At 35.3% G+C, this 18,134-nt stretch overlaps 1 protein-coding gene across 10 annotated transcripts in view; it reads right to left on the minus strand.

Moving 5' to 3' along the window:
- NAA16 (N-alpha-acetyltransferase 16, NatA auxiliary subunit) overlaps positions 1–18,134 on the minus strand; it is a 66,007-nt gene that overhangs the window by 40,272 nt on the left and 7,601 nt on the right. For 2 of the 10 annotated variants that reach the window (XR_007151167.1, XM_047854137.1), the window contains exons 4-9: positions 15,973–16,130; positions 13,778–13,912; positions 11,029–11,182; positions 6,640–6,759; positions 5,516–5,542; positions 4,022–4,117 (exon numbers count right to left, since the gene is read on the minus strand). Coding sequence is in view for 9 of the 10 variants with exons in the window: in XM_047854137.1 (XP_047710093.1) it covers positions 4,022–4,117; positions 5,516–5,542; positions 6,640–6,759; positions 11,029–11,182; positions 13,778–13,912; positions 15,973–16,130 (690 nt within the window). In the remaining variant the exon portion in view is untranslated. Of the gene's footprint in view, positions 1–449; positions 567–4,021; positions 4,118–5,515; positions 5,543–6,639; positions 6,760–11,028; positions 11,183–13,777; positions 13,913–15,972; positions 16,131–16,204; positions 16,606–16,674; positions 16,705–18,134 lie in introns of those variants that run through there. The other 8 variants (XM_047854191.1, XM_047854184.1, XM_047854154.1 and 5 more) reach the window with 8 other exon arrangements.

Here is an 18,134-nt window from a genome sequence, read left to right on the forward strand (position 1 = left end):
TTAAAAGACAATGTAGTCCATTCTCAATTATCCATAATTTTGAAAGCCCCTTCTCCCGTTAAACTGTTAGACTGTGCAGCTGTGAGAAAGAATGGGGAAGTTCTTCATGTGCTGATGTAAAGCACAGACACAGAGTTAAGTGGAAAGAAAACCCAAGTGCACAGCAATCTATGCTACCATTTTTGTACAAAAGAGGGAGAAAAAAAGAAAGCTATACACAAACCCACACACACATTTGTGCTTGTATATGCACAACATGTTTATGGAAGTATACACCACCTACTGGTAACAATGCAGCCACTAGAGAAGGAGGTGGTCAGAGGAAGGACAGGAAAAACTTTCCACTTAAAAAATCATTTTACCTGGAACTATAATGCATTATCTAAATAAGAAGCCTACAGACAGCTATTCAAATGCTCAGTCACACACTATATTCTAAAATTACTTACCATGACTCAGCTCATAAGGTTTTCTTTAGGCATAAGAAAAACCCCTTCACAAAAGCAAATAATCTCTCTTCTTCCTAATTATTTTAAAATAATCTTTAGTACCCCCCACAGTGTTTCCTTTAGGGGTAAAAAAAAAAAAAAAAAAAAAGACTGTCAATCATTAAGTGCCTGCTTAGCATTACCACTTACCAAACAGGTTATCTGTCTACACAGATGCTATGCTAATTCTTCTCCAGATGTGTAGTATAGATTCAATAAAAATTGCTGTCTCAAAAACCAGTGCTAAAATAATACAATCAGCAAGATCAGACTGTGTGTGATTCACTGGGAATTTATTCTAAATCATGGAGAATGTTCTCAATATAAAAAAGAAATAACTATATGACCTGATGAAGGTGTTAGCTAGCATACTATGGTACCACTATAGTAATAATACAATGTATAAATGTATCAAATCAAGAGTTATACACCTTAAACTTCTATAATGTTATATGTAATTATATCTCAATAGTAAATAATCCAATGAAAAAGAATGGAGTAAAATTTGATCAGAACTTTGTCTTTAATACTCTGGATTATCTCCTTCCCTCTCTCCCCTGCCTTGGCCAGTGAAGACTAATAGAACATGATGAAGTAAACCAGTTCTTTTGAAAAGTAGCTATATCCCTGCATTATTTTCATAGCGCTTAATATTTTCGACGGTTGGAGAATCTACCTAGGAGTTCTGTATTCACTACTTGACAGTTTTAAGCCTTTTTAACTAAAAACTGAAAACTCTTTTTTAAAACTTTCACCTTGCATTCTCAAGTTCCATGTTTCTTGAATAAAAATCTTATTGTTTTTGACAATATCAAGATGCTTTTCTTATTACACATAAAAATATTTCTAGACAGGCAAAACAACATGAAGTATTTAGCTTCTGCAGAGGTACAATTAGGTATCTGTGTGATTTTACATATGCTCACTGGAGCTTTGTAAGTCCATGGATGTTAGAACCTCACAGTGATGTTGACCTTGAAGTCCGTGCCATCAGACCCTTCAACTGAGCCCTATCTTGTATAAAGACGCCTTTAGCCTTTCAAAGACAGATTGCCCAGAGAGTCCAAGATAATTCCACTTAAAGCTAAATTGCACTTTATAATCAACAGTTGGTTCCAAGCTATCTTTCAGTAAAAATATATTTCCTGTCATGTACTAAGAGTTTTTAGCAAACTTTATTAACTATGAGAAAAACTCAAGGCAGTGTAAATTTGAAGTTCCATGTTCCATTAAGGAATAACAGAACTAAGACATCTTGTTAATAATCTTAAAGTTAGGGGTGCCTGGGTGGTTCGGTCGGTTATGTGTTCAACTCTTGATTTTGGCTTAGGTCATGATCTCAAGGTTCGTGAGTTCAAGCCCCGCTATGGGGACTCTGTGCTGACAGTGCAGAGCCTGCTTAGGATTCTCTCTCTCTCCCTCTCAAAATAAATAAATAAACATTAAAATAATAACTATAAAGTTAAATGAGTTTTCCTTCTTTCCTAAGAGGCACATAGATGCATCTGAAAACTCCAAACTAAGAGAATATCCCCACCCACAACGTGACACAAGACATACATTATATATGGAGACCAATTTTTAAAAAAAGAAGCCAGACACAAAGGCCACATGTGGTATGATTCCATTTGTATGAAACGTCCAGAACAGACAACTCCACAGGTACAGGAAGTATTAGCGGCCGCCTGGTGCTGGAAGTGCAGGGGGAGTGCGGCCTGACGCAGGGAGTGCGGGGAGTGAGGTTTCTTTTGGGAGGGACAAAAACTTTCTGAAACCAGATTGTGACAACAGTTGCACAATTCCATGAATACACTAAAACATGGAGTTGCATACTTTAAAAAGTGAATTATATGGCACGTGAATTCTATTTCAAATGCTGTTATTTAAAAAAAGACATATAAAAATGTGAAGCCAAACATCCTCAATGAAACACACATGGGAATGCTCCTCCTTGCATAGGACATCCTATCTCAGAAATTCACAATGCAGTTATGAACGTTCTAACAGGTCCCACAGAAACCTGACTGCTGTGTTCAATTCAAAGTTTCCCCAACTCACTCGACTGACGAACATCTCAGCACACCAGTACCCTCCCGAGTACTGATACTAGCCACGTGAGCATAATGTTCCCTGAAAAACATCAGGGAAATCTGCTTTTGGTATTCATTAAGCCAAAACAAAAATGAGAGCATCAGAAGAATACCATTTATTATTTGTGGAACTAAGATATACTAGTGGAAAATAAACTGTTTACAATAAACTCGTACCGACTATCTGATACATTTCTAACAGGTACTTCATACATTTTTAAAGTCAGTAACTAAAAACTTTTTAATTTCCATAAATCTTTAGATAAAGAAAATTATAACCCAATTATCTGCACTATAAGTGAAAATTCATTAGAAAATATACCCCCTCCTCACCCCATGCCTAGAATAGATTTTTTTTAAGTTCTATTAGCTTTCTAGGGTCTGACTTAATATCAAAAGACATGCCAGAAGTCCCAACAAATAATTCATAATCTACAGCACTTCCAGCTAAAAACAGAGACAACTGACAGCTCTAAGAAAAAGGCACAAATCTTCAGATGTTAACTATCTGAAGAACTAACATACTTTTACTTCCTCTAGACCCCAAAGTGAAGGAGTTCAACCACTTGCACAACTTGGATCACGGTCGTGCATATACTGCTGTTCGATAAAAGCAAGTCACAGAATACAAACCATAGTGCGCCAATTTACATTATGTACAAAAGCAGGGAGGGACGGGGTGGGGGGGTTGTTTTTCTAGGGCTACAAAATACATGGAGCTCTGTAAAAACAAGGGCATGATAAAGGCGAATTTCAGGGAAGCAGACAATTCTGAAGACAGAGTGCCTTCATAGGGAATAGTAACGTTCTTAAACACTGTGGTGGACACAAAGGGCTCCCCACTCTTTCTCTGAATTTGTGCTCTAAAAAGAAGACCCAGGGGCACCTGGGTGGTTCAGCTGGTTAAGCATCTGACTTCGGCCCAGATCCTGATTTCTCGGTTTGTGAGTCTGAGCCCCGCGTTGGGCTCTGTGTGGACAGCTCAGAGCCTGGAGCCTGCTCCAGATTCTGTGTCTCCCTCTCTCTCTGACCCTCCCCCACTATCCTTTCCCTCTCTCTCTCTCTCTCTCTCTCTCAAAAATAAATAAAAACCATTAAAAAAAAAGACCTAAAACTTCAAAACTTCTACCACTTAAATCATAATACCTCACTTAGGATTTGTCATTTCTAGGGAATTTAATTGATCTTCTAAATCTAGTGTTTAATTTTTAAAGTCACATGAGAAAAACAATCTCTAAAAAGGTAATTTCAAATACTTGAGACAAACATATAGCCATATGCTCAACATTCTTATTAACACATGCATAATAAATTCATAACTGATCACTCCCACCCCCAAGATTGGTGACGATATAAACTCTGTACAAGAAACAAGTTTTTTAAATGTGAATGATGTTGAATAACAAATAATTATTAGTGTTACAAAAGATATCCTAATATTACCTGGGGCAAGATTCAAAGGTAATCTTCTAGGTGAAATTGCTCTGGGGTGCTGCTTACTAATTTCTTCATAAATTTGGAGCCTCTCTTCTAAAGTGCCTATTATCAGTAAATATGTGTGAGATTCAAAGCATCAGAACTTTTTATCTACGAAAAAATGCTAATAAACTTTTTTAAATGTTATAAATAAAGATTGCATTGTCAATATTAAAGCTGTGCCCAATTTTTATAAGAATGACATGAAAACTCTGTGGTGGTGAAACACATAATCAGCAAAACACCATTTTAAACCCAACCTCCAGATAAATCCAAAACTTCTTTCATCACAACAGATTCTAAAACCAACTCAAATCATACCCATGCAAGACACAGAGACTCAAGATACACAGCACTTCCATTCGTTAGCGCACAACCCATGAAAAAGAAAGTCCTCCTTCAAGTCTTACACAAACTCTCTAGCCTGATGAAGCCTACACACCTCCCCACAAAAGGCTGTAACACCCATTGATTAGGTTTTAAAAAGCAACTGTTTCAGCATCATGAATGTGAATGTCTTATAGTTTAAAAAGTGAACTAAATTTCTAAGGTAGCTTTAACACTTAAAATCTTCAATGAAACTCCATTATAAAGAATCCGATTCATACAGATTGTTTAAAGTGGCAAATTATTTCTCCCAAATAGAGTGATACAAAATATACTTCTAACAGAAAGTTGGGTCTTCCCTCCCAAGACCAAATTAATTTTATAGTACTGAATAGAAAACATATATATACATATATATATATATACACACACACACACACACACACACACACATATACATATATACGTATACACACAAACTACAGGTGACTCTGCAATAACAATTTGCAAGGTAGGATCTGGGTCCAGTTCATTATTCTAAAATAATATCTACCATAATTTGCAAAGAGAGATTATATGCACTGTTTCATATAAGCATTAAGACCATTTACAACAGAATTTTAAGAGAAAGCAAACAAATTTGATTTTAAACTGTAAGGTTTTTAATTGATTTCAACTCAGAAAACGGAAATATTTTGTAAGAAGAACCCTTGGTGCTAGCAATCAAGGTATCTCCATCCTAAATGTAGTGTTCACTATCGAGACTATAAATGTAACACTTAAAAAGGTAATGTTTGATTTTGTTTAAACTCTTTCCTTCCCCCAGTAGTATGTTTTGGAGCTCCAATGTGGTAGGATTCAAAACCTGGGATACATGAAAGATAATTTTTACATTCTGTTAACAATCTGGAGACTTCATGAAATATCAAGGACCCTTATACTAAAATTTACATGAAGGCTATTTACTGCTTTTAAAAGTCAGGTCTCATATTTAAGCCTAATCCTAAGAATATAAGAAAAAAAATTCCCCACTATCCCAAATATAACAAGTCTTATAAATGTAGTTAAGTTAAGACAAAACCAAACCATTCCAATGTCCTATTTGAAGTCACAAGTTGGAGCTCCAGAACTTACCATGGGGGAGAAAAGGTCCTATGGAACCTAAAAAGATAAAGTAATATAATTAGTTTGTAATCAAAATATTTTATAGTAAGCATGGTTCTTGACATGGAACAGGTTATATTCAACTTACTAAACATTTAAATATCTGTATTAACTACATGTCAGTAACTGATAGTTTAAAGAAAAACATCACAGTTATCTTGCATTTCCAACCTTCAAATAGAAAACTTTTGTCCTGATTTTTTAAAACCACAAATTATTGATGTAATCAATAATTTTTGTTTTCATCATTGTCTTAAAGACAATTTAAAGGAAACAATTAATGACCTGTGATTTTAAACACTAACAGAATTTTTTACACTAAATTTTAAATTTTAAACACTAACAGAAAACCTGGTAATTTATAGTGATGGGAACACAACAAAAAATTTTTCTCATGGCTTACACTTCTATAAATGAGTATGAGTAGCTACCTATTTTTACCATATCTTTAAATTTAAAAGTTCTGCTGTTTCAACACCCTTGAGCCATATTTTCAAAATTATTTCAGCCATGTATTTATCCATGAGTAAATATACTAGGAATATTAACTGCTCTGAGCAACATTTAATTATGAAAATACTAGGGAAAATTGCAATTCTAGATTTCCAAAAAGGATAGTTTACCTAATTTGAAAAGAAGACATGTGACATTTTGCTCTATGCAAAGTAGCCCAGCCTGAAACTTAGAGGATAATTTTCATGCTGATGCTATACAATACATATCCTCAGCAAAACTGCTTTGGCCTAATTCTTATGTTTAAAGGCTGAGGGTAACAAACCTCTAATTCTTTAAAAAATACTAAATAACTACGTTTCCCAGAAATGGAACGGCTCACTTTCCTCCCCAGCTCTCTAGTTAGCCTAAACTGGTAACATTTCAATGGGTCAAGGAACTTAAAATTATCTGTGAGCATTTATCACTAAAGTATAAATAAATATCTGAACTCATCTTCACTGCCATGTTTAACCTGTAATTCTCCTAAATGGAAAAATAAATGCTAATGCTAAAAATATCTGTCCTCAAATATTATCACAACTTTGCATTCACTTCAAGCACTAGCGAAGATAAGGTAGAGGAGAAAAATAATTACATACTAAGTTGCAGAGCTTTTTCCAAGCCTTCATAATAACACCAATTTTCTGCATTCCGATCAATCAAATTTTTGAACACTTCACTGGCTTCTTTTAATCTTCCCAATTTCAACAGCATTTCCCCTAAAATTAAGTTCAAATTCACATTCATTTTACTCAAACATTAAATAACTTTCTGATCTCATAGATTTCACTAAGCAGTATTAACATACTAGATATTTATGAAAAAACTGTATGTGCTTCCCTTTGGGACATGTTGCAGTTTATACCACTAAACACAGATTAATTCACAGCTTGTCTTCAGAAGTGAACCTTCATTTACACATTCTATTATATACTAACATTCTAATATTATAATTATAATATCATAAATATTATAATAAAGATTAATATAATTATTAATTATATATAATTAATATTCACTTCAGAAGTGAACCTTCATTTACACATTCTACTATATACTAACATTCTAATATTATAATTATAATATCATAAATATTATAATAAAGATTAATATAATTATTAATTATATATAATTAATATTCACTTCAGAAGTGAACCTTCATTTACACATTCTACTATATACTAACATTCTAATATTATAATTATAATATCATAAATATTATAATAAAGATTAATATAATTATTAATTATATATATTATATGTAAAATTATAATTATAATATTATAAGCTAACATTTTGGCTCCCTCCCACACTCCAAATATACATATAGTATATTAAGTTCTTGGTAAAAATATTTGTATTATACACGTTTTTATATACCCTTAACAACAATTAAAGACTCCCAACACAGATTGGTAAGTAATTCGAATGAAATATCCCTACATTCCTACTGCTAGATTTGAATGTACTTTTCCTGATCAATTCCTATATTAAACATTTTCCATTCAATTCTCTTAGATTCCTTTCTACATCACTAAAATTGCCAAAGTTTAACTCAGTGAAGCAAAAACACTAAGTACCACTTCACAGCTAGAAACCACATAAACCAGATTCACACGTGGATCACCCCTAAGGTCCAAATCCTTTTACCAAGCCACACAAATTGGAAGTAGGTTTGGAAAATGAGTATCTAAACTTCTCAGGTAGAATACAAAGTGCACGTAATCCAAGGTAAAAGAGAGATTCTCAAAAAAGAGTATACCTCAACTTCCTATTGCTATTTCCCCTTCCCCAATCTATTTCAAAGGAAGAAACCTTTGAAATGTCTTCAGACATATTATTTCAGCTTTCATCATCTGGGAGGGGACAATATATTAAAGTGGTTATTACATGCTATTATTTTACTATTTTTATGTATTACTCAAGCTCTAGAAGAAGACTAACTCGATATAATTTCCAGCTTTACCATTTTCTAACTCTGTGACCCTGAGCATGTTACAAGCTTCCAATGTCCACTTACCTATAAAATATCGACTACCTCTGTCTGCTTTTGTGATATATTAATTTAAACTGGTTAGTTAGCACAATTCTTGGCACAAAACGAATGCACACAAGTGTTTGCTACTTAAAAGTATAAACATGCCACATTCCTCCACAATTAATTTCTGGCTAGTCCAGTTTTTACCTGGCTTACCCTAGGTAAATAGACAACAACACAGATTTCAATTCCAAAAACCTTTGTTTTCTGCTACCATCACAGGCAAAGATTATTACTAGAGGACTACACAGAACAAAAAATACATTTGCATATTCATAAAGTAAGTGAAGATTTCTAACATTTTTTGTTTATTAAAGGATCTTAATATGCTAAGGACTACAAAAGACATCAATGTGTAAATGTCAAAGGTCTCTCTGGGCCCTGCGAAGTTCACCGAAAAAATAATACTCTAACTTGTCTCTATAAGCAGTATAAAGTACTGGCTTTATATTCAAGATGATGGCCCCCAAATTCCCCTCACTAGCAACATATGGATGAATGTGGCAACACTGCAACCTGCACACTGTTTGAACTAGAACTGATCTCACTATATCTTATCTACTTTTTAATCACTGCATTCTGGACTGCTGTTACAAGAGAGAGAGAAAGCAACCTGAGTTAAGAGTTAATCAAGAAATAGCAATAATACATCAGAATATAAAAATAATTGCCATTTTCTTTGTTCCCATCAATTATAAGTGATAGAAGAAAGAAACCAGAACATTAAATAATTTATCGCCATTTTACCACTGTTTGAAAAATACTGTTGTTCAATAGCCAAATAATGAAAAGAGCCCAAATGTCCATCGACTGATGAATGGATAAAGATGTGGTATATATTATTACTCAGCCATAAAAAAAAGAAATCTTGCCATTTGCAACGACATGGATGGAGCTAGAGATCATTATGCTAAGCAAAATAAATCAGAGAAAGGCAAATACCATATGATTTCACTCTTATGTGGAATTTAAGAAACAAAACAGATGAACACAGTGGGGGAAAAATAGGCAAACCATAAAGCAGACTCTTAATTATAGATATCAAACCGAGGACTGACGGAGGGAGGCAGGTATGTGGAATGGGCTAGATGAGTGATGGGTACTAAGGAGGGCACGTGTTGTGATGAGCATCGGGTGTTGTGTGTAAGTGATGAATCACTAAATTCCACACGTGAAACTAATTATTACACTGTATGTTAACTATATGTATAACTGGAATTTTTTAAATAAAAACTTGGAAAAATATAAATAAATAAATAAATAGAAAAATAGTGTTGTCATTAGTATTATTCACAAAAATTAAATCAGTAAGTTGCTATACATTAACTAGAAGAGTTGAGAATAGCAGTTAAAAGTAAGGACTCATGAAAAGAAATGAAGGACTCTTAAATTACTATGTGAAAAAAGCTAATCTAAAAAAGCTACATACTACATGATTCCAACTATATAACATTCTGGAAAAGGCGCACCTATGGAGATACTAAATGGATCAGTGGTGGTCAGGAGCTGGGGGCAAGGACAAACAAATAGGCAGAGCACAGAGGGTTTGTGTAGCAATGAAACTACTCTACGTGACACTACAGTGGTGGATATATGTCAAAACCTAGACAGTATATAATACCGAGAGTGAACTTTAATGTAAACTGTAGACTTTGGGTGGTAATTACATTCAGTGTAGGTTCACTGATTGCAACAAATATACCATTCTGCTGGGGGATGTTGATAATGGTAGGGGAGGCTGTGCATGTGTGAGGACAGAGAGTATATGTGAAATCTCTGTACCTTCCACTCAATTTTGCAGTGAACGTAAAATTGCTCTATAAAAATGAAGACTTTAAATTTAAAACAAACAACAATAAAAAAAAAAAAGTAGGGGCACCTGGCTGGCTCAGTTGGTAGAGCATACGACTCTTGATCTTGGGGTCCTGAGTTCAAGCCCCATGTTGGGTATAGAGTTTACTTTAAAAAATAAATAAATAAAATAAGTTAAATAAATAAATGAATAAATGAATAAATAAATAATAATAAATTAAAATAATATGCAACAAAATAAAAATAAATAAATCATAACCATGATCATAATAATAATAATAAATTAAAATAAAATGAAATAAGGGCTCTGAAGCCCAGGAAGATGTATTTACAAATTAACTCTACCACCTAAAAGGCTGGGTGACTTTGGGCAAGTCTTTAACCTCTCTAAACTTTAGTCTCAACTATAAAATGGGGATAATCTACCCATGTTAGAAGTGCTAAAAAATTAAATGAAATAAAGAAGTTTAAGCAATTACCATACTCTGAGACACAGGAAAAGTAAATAAATCTTAGCTATTATTTTTATGAAGTTTAGAAGTCCCACAACTATATGAAACTTTAGTTTTAAGCTAATTATTGCTTTAGTTGTTCATTTTATTATGTACTGCTCAGAGAATGTTAACTGATGAGCAAACTTTGTTTTAAACAAATGTACTTGACCCTTTGTTGATGAACATTTTAAACAAACTATTTATTATCAGGATCCTGCCTTCATAATTAGCCCATATTGAAAATAAATCAATCTTACTTTCATAATGACCCCAGTGTCATCATTTCATGGATATATATTTGGGGGTGAGAAGTATGAAGGGAGTATAAGACACTGCCTACGAAAATGGAATCTGGAGCCAAAATCCCTAGACTCAAATCCAGCATTACCCAGCTTACTTAGCTGTATGACTTTGGGCAAAGCACTTAACCAGTCTGATTCCTCAGCCCCTCCTCTCTAAAATGAATATAAGAACCATATCATGGTATTGTTCTGAGGATTAATTTAATAGACATTAGATTAATAATAAAAATGTTTTTTATTACATACGAAGTCTTATTTAAGTACTAGGGCAGAGTAAAGTATGTAGCTTTTATTCTTTTCTTTAACTGAGGCCACTGATAAAGAAAAAGCAGGTCAACTTACCTTTAATTTCTTCCACCAAAAGTTTATCACATATCTGTTTCTCATATGTTTCTATATGTTCCAAAGATTCCTGAAATAGGTCTGCCTCTCTCATCACTTGATTCTGGTATAGTATCAGTTCACTATATTCATAGTCTATTTTGTTGGGAGGAACCTGAAAAAAATTAACAAAAATTATTTATATAATTATATAAAACAGTTATACACCTTTCATCACTTCCTCGGAAAAGTCACTCACATAGATTAAAAAAAGCAACTGAGAAGCAATTACAAATAGAAGAGTGATTAATAGTGAAGAAAATTAATATTCTTTTTAAGTTTATTTTATTTATTTTTGAGAGAGAGACAGAGAAAGCAGGAGGGGCAGAAAGGGAGAGAGAGAGAATGAGAGAGAATCCCAAGCAGGATCTGCGCTGTCAGCACAGAGCTCGATGTGGGGCTCAAACTCACAAGCCATGAGATCATGACCTGAGCTGAAATCAAGGTTGGACGCTTAACCGACTGAGCCACCCAGGTGCCCCAATACATTCTTTAAAACAAACAAAAAGGTGGCACTTCTGCCTATGGCAAAGTCAAGATTCAGGTCAGCAAATCCTATACCCACAGAATATGAAAATGGTTAAAATCCTAAAGAATTTAACAAAAACTACTAGAATAAAAACGTTTAGTAGGGTGACAGAATACATGATCAAAATACAAAAATCAATTATACTTCCATATACTAGAAACCAACAACTCAAATAATTTCATTTATGATAAAACATCTAAAAGAACAAAATATTTAGGAATAAATTTAGGAAACAAGACCAATACACTGAAGATAACATGCTGAGAGAAATTAAGAATCTATTATAAATGGAGACACTCTAAACCCTGTGCACGGGTCAGGATACTCAATACTGTTTTGATGGCAATTTTCTCCAAATTGGTCTACAAATTCAATGCAATCCATATAAAACTCTCAGCAAGCTTTTCTGCAGAAATTGACATGCTAATCCTAAAACTCAAATGGAAATAAAAGAAACCCTGTATAGCCAAAAGAATCTTGAACAAAGTGGGAGGACATGCATTTCAAATTTCAAATATACTATAAAGCAACAGTAATCAAGATAGTGTGGTATTGGCATAAGGAAAAAGTGGAATTGATAAACTATGGCTTATTTATATAATGAAATACCAAATAGCAATTAAAAACAGATAAACTTGGGGCACCTGGGTGGCTCAGGTGGTTAAGCATCCAACTCTTGGTTTTGGCTCAGGTCATGATCTCATGGCTTGTGAGTTTGAGCCCCCACATTGGGCTCTCCACTGTCAGCACAGAGCCTGCTTTGGATCCTGTCTCCCTCTCTCTCTGCCACCCCCCACCCTCCCTCCCTCTCTCTCTCTCAAAAATAAATAAACATTTTTTTTTTAAATGGATAAACTAGCCCTACATGTATCAACACAGATATGTCTCAAGATGCGAAAACACTGCATATTGTTCTGTCAACTTTTAAATACACAAAGTAACAGTTTGTAATTTTTATGGGCTTATATATAACCTAAACGTGACTAGGAATGATCTATAACAATTTCAGAATAGCGGCTACCTCTAGGGATGTGGGAGAACTTTGTAACTACTTCTCTAGTATTTCTTTCTTTATAAATTTTTAAATTTTTAAGGTTTTTTTAGAGAGAGTGAGAAAGAGTATGCCCATGCAAGCAGGGGAGGGAGGCAGAGAGAGAGAATCTTTTTTCTTAAAGTTTATTTATTTTGAGAGAGACAGAGATATCCCAAGTGGGGGAGGATCAGAGAGCAAGGGAAGAGAGAGAGAATCTCAAGCAGGCTCCACCCTGCCACAACACAGAGCCTGATGTGGGCCTCAAACTCACAAAACTGTGAGATCATGACCTGGGCAGAAACCAAGAGTCGGACACTTAGCTGACTGAGTCACCAAGGCACCCCAAGAGAGAAAGAATCTTAAGCAGGCTCCACACTCAGTGCAGAGCCCAATGCGGAGCTCAGTCCCATGACCCTGTGATCATGACCTGAGACGAAATCAAGAGCTGAGCACTCAACCATCTGAGCCATCCAGGCACCCCAAATATTTCTTTAAAAAATAATAAAATCTGGAGAAAGTGTGGCAAAATGTTAGCATCTATTTATCTAATGATGCATAGTATATATTTTTTGCATTTTTCTACTTTGTATGTGTATTAAAATGTATTAACATATTTACATAAAACATAAAGCTATATGTATGAGGAATAATTCTGTAATCACAAAACTATTTTCATTTCTATGTATTCTTTTCTTTAGTCATTTGAATATCATCAAAATAACAGAGTACAAAATTTTTCATAATATTTATTCTCTATCAAGAATTCAGTGTTTTAGGAGCACCTGGGTGGCTCAGTCAGTTAAATGTCCAACTTTGGCTTGGGTCATGATCTCACAGCCTGTGAGTTTAAGCCACGCATTGGGCTCTGTGCTGAGCTCAGAGCCTGGAGCCTGCTTCAGATTCTGTGTCTCCCTCTCTCTCTGCCCTTTGCCTGCTCACACTCTGTCTCTCTCTCTCTCTCAAAAATAAATAAGCATAAAAAAAAAAAAAGAATTCTGTATTTTAATTTTTTCCAATTATTTCAAAAAATTTTTAAGTTTTTCCATGGGTCCCAAAGACTTTAATGCATAATTGAGAATCGGGGCAATATAGAAGTCAGCTATTTTAGTTTGTGTGGGTAGGAGAAAATGTAAGAATGAAGTTCTTACTTGCTGAGTTTGTCTAAACTCTTCCAATAGTTTTAGTGCCATATCATAATCTTTCAGCAAATGGTATGCAATAGCATATCCAATCCAGGAAGCACGCTGCGTGGGGCGCAACTGAAGAAGCTGATACCTTGTCTCCTAAAAAAAAAATAATTAAAAATTGTCTTTTTCACTTTAACTGTCTCTAAAATATTTGTATTTCAACACAGAGCTGTAAGAAAACAATTTAATGCCTTTAATTCCTTTCTAATGAATTCAAGGAATAAACATCAGTTCCTGAATAAAATAGAAATAGTTTTTATGTTCTTATCTAAATTACTTAAGTTCTAGAATACTCTGTTAATGCTCACTGTAAAGCTTTTACTAAAAAGCTATTCTTGGGGCCCATGCTTTTGGGTTCCCTTATAAAATTACTTTTATATAATGCATATTTCTTTTGGTAACTAAACATCTTTGAAGAGAGACTAAGATACCTTTTTATTAAACTAAATTCTGCTGTTTATAAAATCACTGTGTGAAATTATAATGTATTCACATTATTACAAGAAGCTCCAGAAGCAGGGCGGACAAAGCCTGAGCAAACACTCAAACATCAGCCTGGAATTTTCTAACAGAACACTGCTGCTACTTGAAGACAGTGTAATAATAATGTAAGACATTAGGGAGAAAACCCCAGAAATTCCACCAGGGCTACCCCGAAGAATCCAGGTATCTTCACTAGCACAAAATACAACCTTCCTACACAGCCCCCACCCCTTCACAGCTCGTATTGACTCTGAGTTTTAGGTGTGTACAACTGCATGGGGAAACAGGGTCTCACGAAGAACACTAGCTGCAATGAAGTTCTGAAAATGTAGTGTTTTTAGCTTCTGTTGTTGGAATAGGTGCCAAGTGAGTCCATCCACACTATATGTCACAAGGAGAACATGATCAGTCTTTTCAAGAAAAAGATCTTTGAGCAAAAGACTTAGACATAGTATCACTCCTCTCCTCTTGTGTGCCTGGTTCATTTTAGGCACATGAAATTAAGCTGTGTTACTCCCATCTCTCCTTTTCACCACTGTTTCTGTCACTTCCTTTCTTCATTAAAGTCTGGGTCAGTTTTCTTCTCTCTGCCAAATCCTGCCACTATCCTGCTGCAAATGCAACACTGTGGATCACCCATCCAAAACAAGCTATTGTCTTAGAATCAAGATTTCCTCATCTTTAATGATCTCCTTTACCCCACTTCAGGGACCCATGAGATGTTACTGCAACCACACCCTAGACCTTACTACTACCCAGAAATCATAAATTCAGATATCTCACTCTCTGGCCAACACTCTTATTCAGTGACATTCCTACCCTTGTTCTGGAAAACCACCAGTACCTCTGGTTCCTTAGGTCCTTCACTTCTAACCACTGCTCTTGTATCTTCACTACCCCTTTTAGCAAGCACGGTTTGCCAATATTCTTAATTTCCTTGCCTCATTCCTATGGATAACTGATTTTAACTCCCACCGCACCTAGGCTAAACGAAAAAATCATGATCTGGAAGAATGATACCTTTATTAAGCTCAGCAGAATGCTCGAAACCTGCAAAAATCTAGGCACGGGGTATAAGGATTTGTATGGTAGAAGACAAAAGTAAAAAGTAAATGAAAGAACTTAATTTATTTAAAGAGAACTGTTAAGAGTTGGTGGTCTCCTTCATATAAGGGAGAGAATTCCATTGTGGACATACTGAAGTCAGGGTACTCAATGGAGTAAGCACACGGAGATACCCAGCAGATTGGAAGGTGCCAGTATGAAGAGGTCTGGACCGGAGAAAGACTGCTTTATAGCAATCCTGCCACATCATTTTATATTTACTAACCCATAACAGAGAAAGCTAATTAATCCCTACATTTAGCTTTCAATTATAAAAGCTTTGTTTACCAAAGCTGTAAATAGGAGGTAGTCCTTGCACATAGGAGGTAGTCTAGTTTTTTAAAAAGCATTAAATGAATAAACAGTTACCCTCTTTTTATGATTAACTATGTAGTTCCACAACTATTAACTGGGGAAGAATGTCTCAGGTGACTTTCCCCTTCTGCTATAGATGATAATGAACAATCAAATCTATATAGTCTTGGCCTATGCTCATCTCATTCTGAACCCAAATGTTTTCAAATTATGTCTGTTGTAAGAACATGTACACTTAAGACTAAAGTACTTACTCGATAACCTTCAAGGTCTCTCATTTGAATCTGCAACAGAGAGAGATCTCTCAAAATTTGTAGATTATCTTTATCTAATTTGAGGGCATTTCGATAGCACTTAATAGCTTCATCATACTTCTTATCAGAACGTTGCAAGAGTCCATAAACATGCCAACCTACTAAGTTAAGGAAATAGAGACATTCACAGATACTAAAATATGCTATGCTACATATCTAATATAAAGCTTACCTTAAAGAAGTGGTAAGTTGTCTTGGATTTTACTTCAGAATAATCTGGGGTCAGAGGGAGGGGGACAGTGAGCAGGTGGTAAGATATCAAACCAGATTAGTCCTGACTGACAACTGTTAAATTATTAAAGTTGGGTGATGGGGGTTCATTAGTCTATGCTCTCCACTTACACGTGTTTGGAATTCTCCATTGTATTTATGTAACCTTAGAAAATTCTTGGTAAAAATTCCTCACGTTTCCTACCTCTTGCCCCCTTAGTTCCTCACCCCAGCACCTCAATACTTACTGATGCTTCATTACTATACACACAAAAGCTGCCAACTATCTTTTAAATCTAGTTTATAGTCAATCAATTCTCAAACACGTAACCATCAGTTAGTTCAATAGTGACACTAACAACCACAAAATTTTATTTACTATAAATTAAAGTCTGAGCATATCTTAGAGCCAAAAAAAACTATCATACTTACATGCCCTTTCTCTTCATTCTGGGGTAGGCACTGAGATAAAGAAATAAGTATTTAGTATTTTGAGAGAACCCTAAGCTAAATACATGAAAACACTACTTAGACTACTGATGTTCAATACTGGCCAATACCTAGGTGAATAAAATATTAAGATCCAAGGGCAACGTGAAAAGATTGTGAATAAGCACACAGATTAGCCAAACAAAAATGAAAGTCAGTTTCGATGACCCATCCTTAAAAAGTACTTTTGGGTTGGGGCGCCTGGGTGGCTCAGTCGGTTAAGCGGCCGACTTCGGCTCAGGTCATGATCTCGCGGTCCGTGAGTTCGAGCCCCGCGTCGGGCTCTGTGCTGACAGCTCAGAGCCTCGAGCCTGTTTCGGATTCTGTGTCTCCCTCCCTCTGACCCTCCCCCGCTCATGCTCTGTCTCTCTCTGTCTCAAAAATAAATAAACGTTAAAAAAAAATTTTTAAAAAAAAGTACTTTTTGGGGGCGCCTGGGTGGCTCAGTCGGTTAAGCGTCGGACCTCGGCTCGGGTCACGATCTCGCGGTCCGTGAGTTTGAGCCCTGAGTCGGGCTCTGGGCTGATGGCTCAGAACCTAGAGCCTGCTTCCCATTCTGTGTCTCCCTCTCTCTCTCTGCCCGCCCCCATTCATTCTCTCTCTCTGTCTCAAAAATAAATAAACATTAAAAAAAATGAAAATAAAGGGGCGCCTGGGTGGCTCAGTCGGTTGAGAGGCCGACTTCACCTCAGGTCATGACCTCACAGTCCGTGAGTTCGAGCCCTGCGTCGGGCTCTGTGCTGACAGCTCAGAGCCTGGAGCCTGTTTCAGATTCTGTGTCTCCCTCTCTCTGACCCTCCCCCGTTCATGCTCTGTCTCTCTCTGTCCCAAAAATAAATAAACGTTAAAAAAATTTTTTTTTTAAATAAAAAATAAAAATAAATAAATAAAAAATAAAAATAAAAATAAAAAAGCTTAAAAAAAAAAAAGTACTTTTGTCTGTTCACATACTGAGATATCAGCCAATGAAAAATACAGTAAGTATCCAGTGAAGTTACCAGCTTTGTCCCTGTGCAACAGAAACCAAACTGAAGAACCAATATCATACTCAATACTAAATAAACTCTGTTTTAAAACAGGGTGTTTCTGAATTTTTCTTCTGAAATGTCTAAAACAAAGTTTAAAGAACACAAATTTTACTATACAAGTCAGTTGGAATGACAGGTTTATGGATATGTAAGACAAAAATGGGTTTCAAGTCACGTATCAGTTCCTTTTCTCTCACACTAAGCACAACTGAAGTGAATACATACTGTACAGGGATTCTCTTTCAACCAGCTGTAATAAACAAGGGATGGGGACTAGAAGAAACTAATATTACAAAATGTTGATGATTATTGAAGCTGAGTAACGGTACAGAGTTCATTGAATTCTTTCTTCTATGCAAAACTTCCCATAGTAAA

This window comes from Prionailurus viverrinus, chromosome A1, assembly GCF_022837055.1.
Source record: "Prionailurus viverrinus isolate Anna chromosome A1, UM_Priviv_1.0, whole genome shotgun sequence".
Taxonomy (NCBI): Eukaryota; Metazoa; Chordata; class Mammalia; order Carnivora; family Felidae; genus Prionailurus; species Prionailurus viverrinus.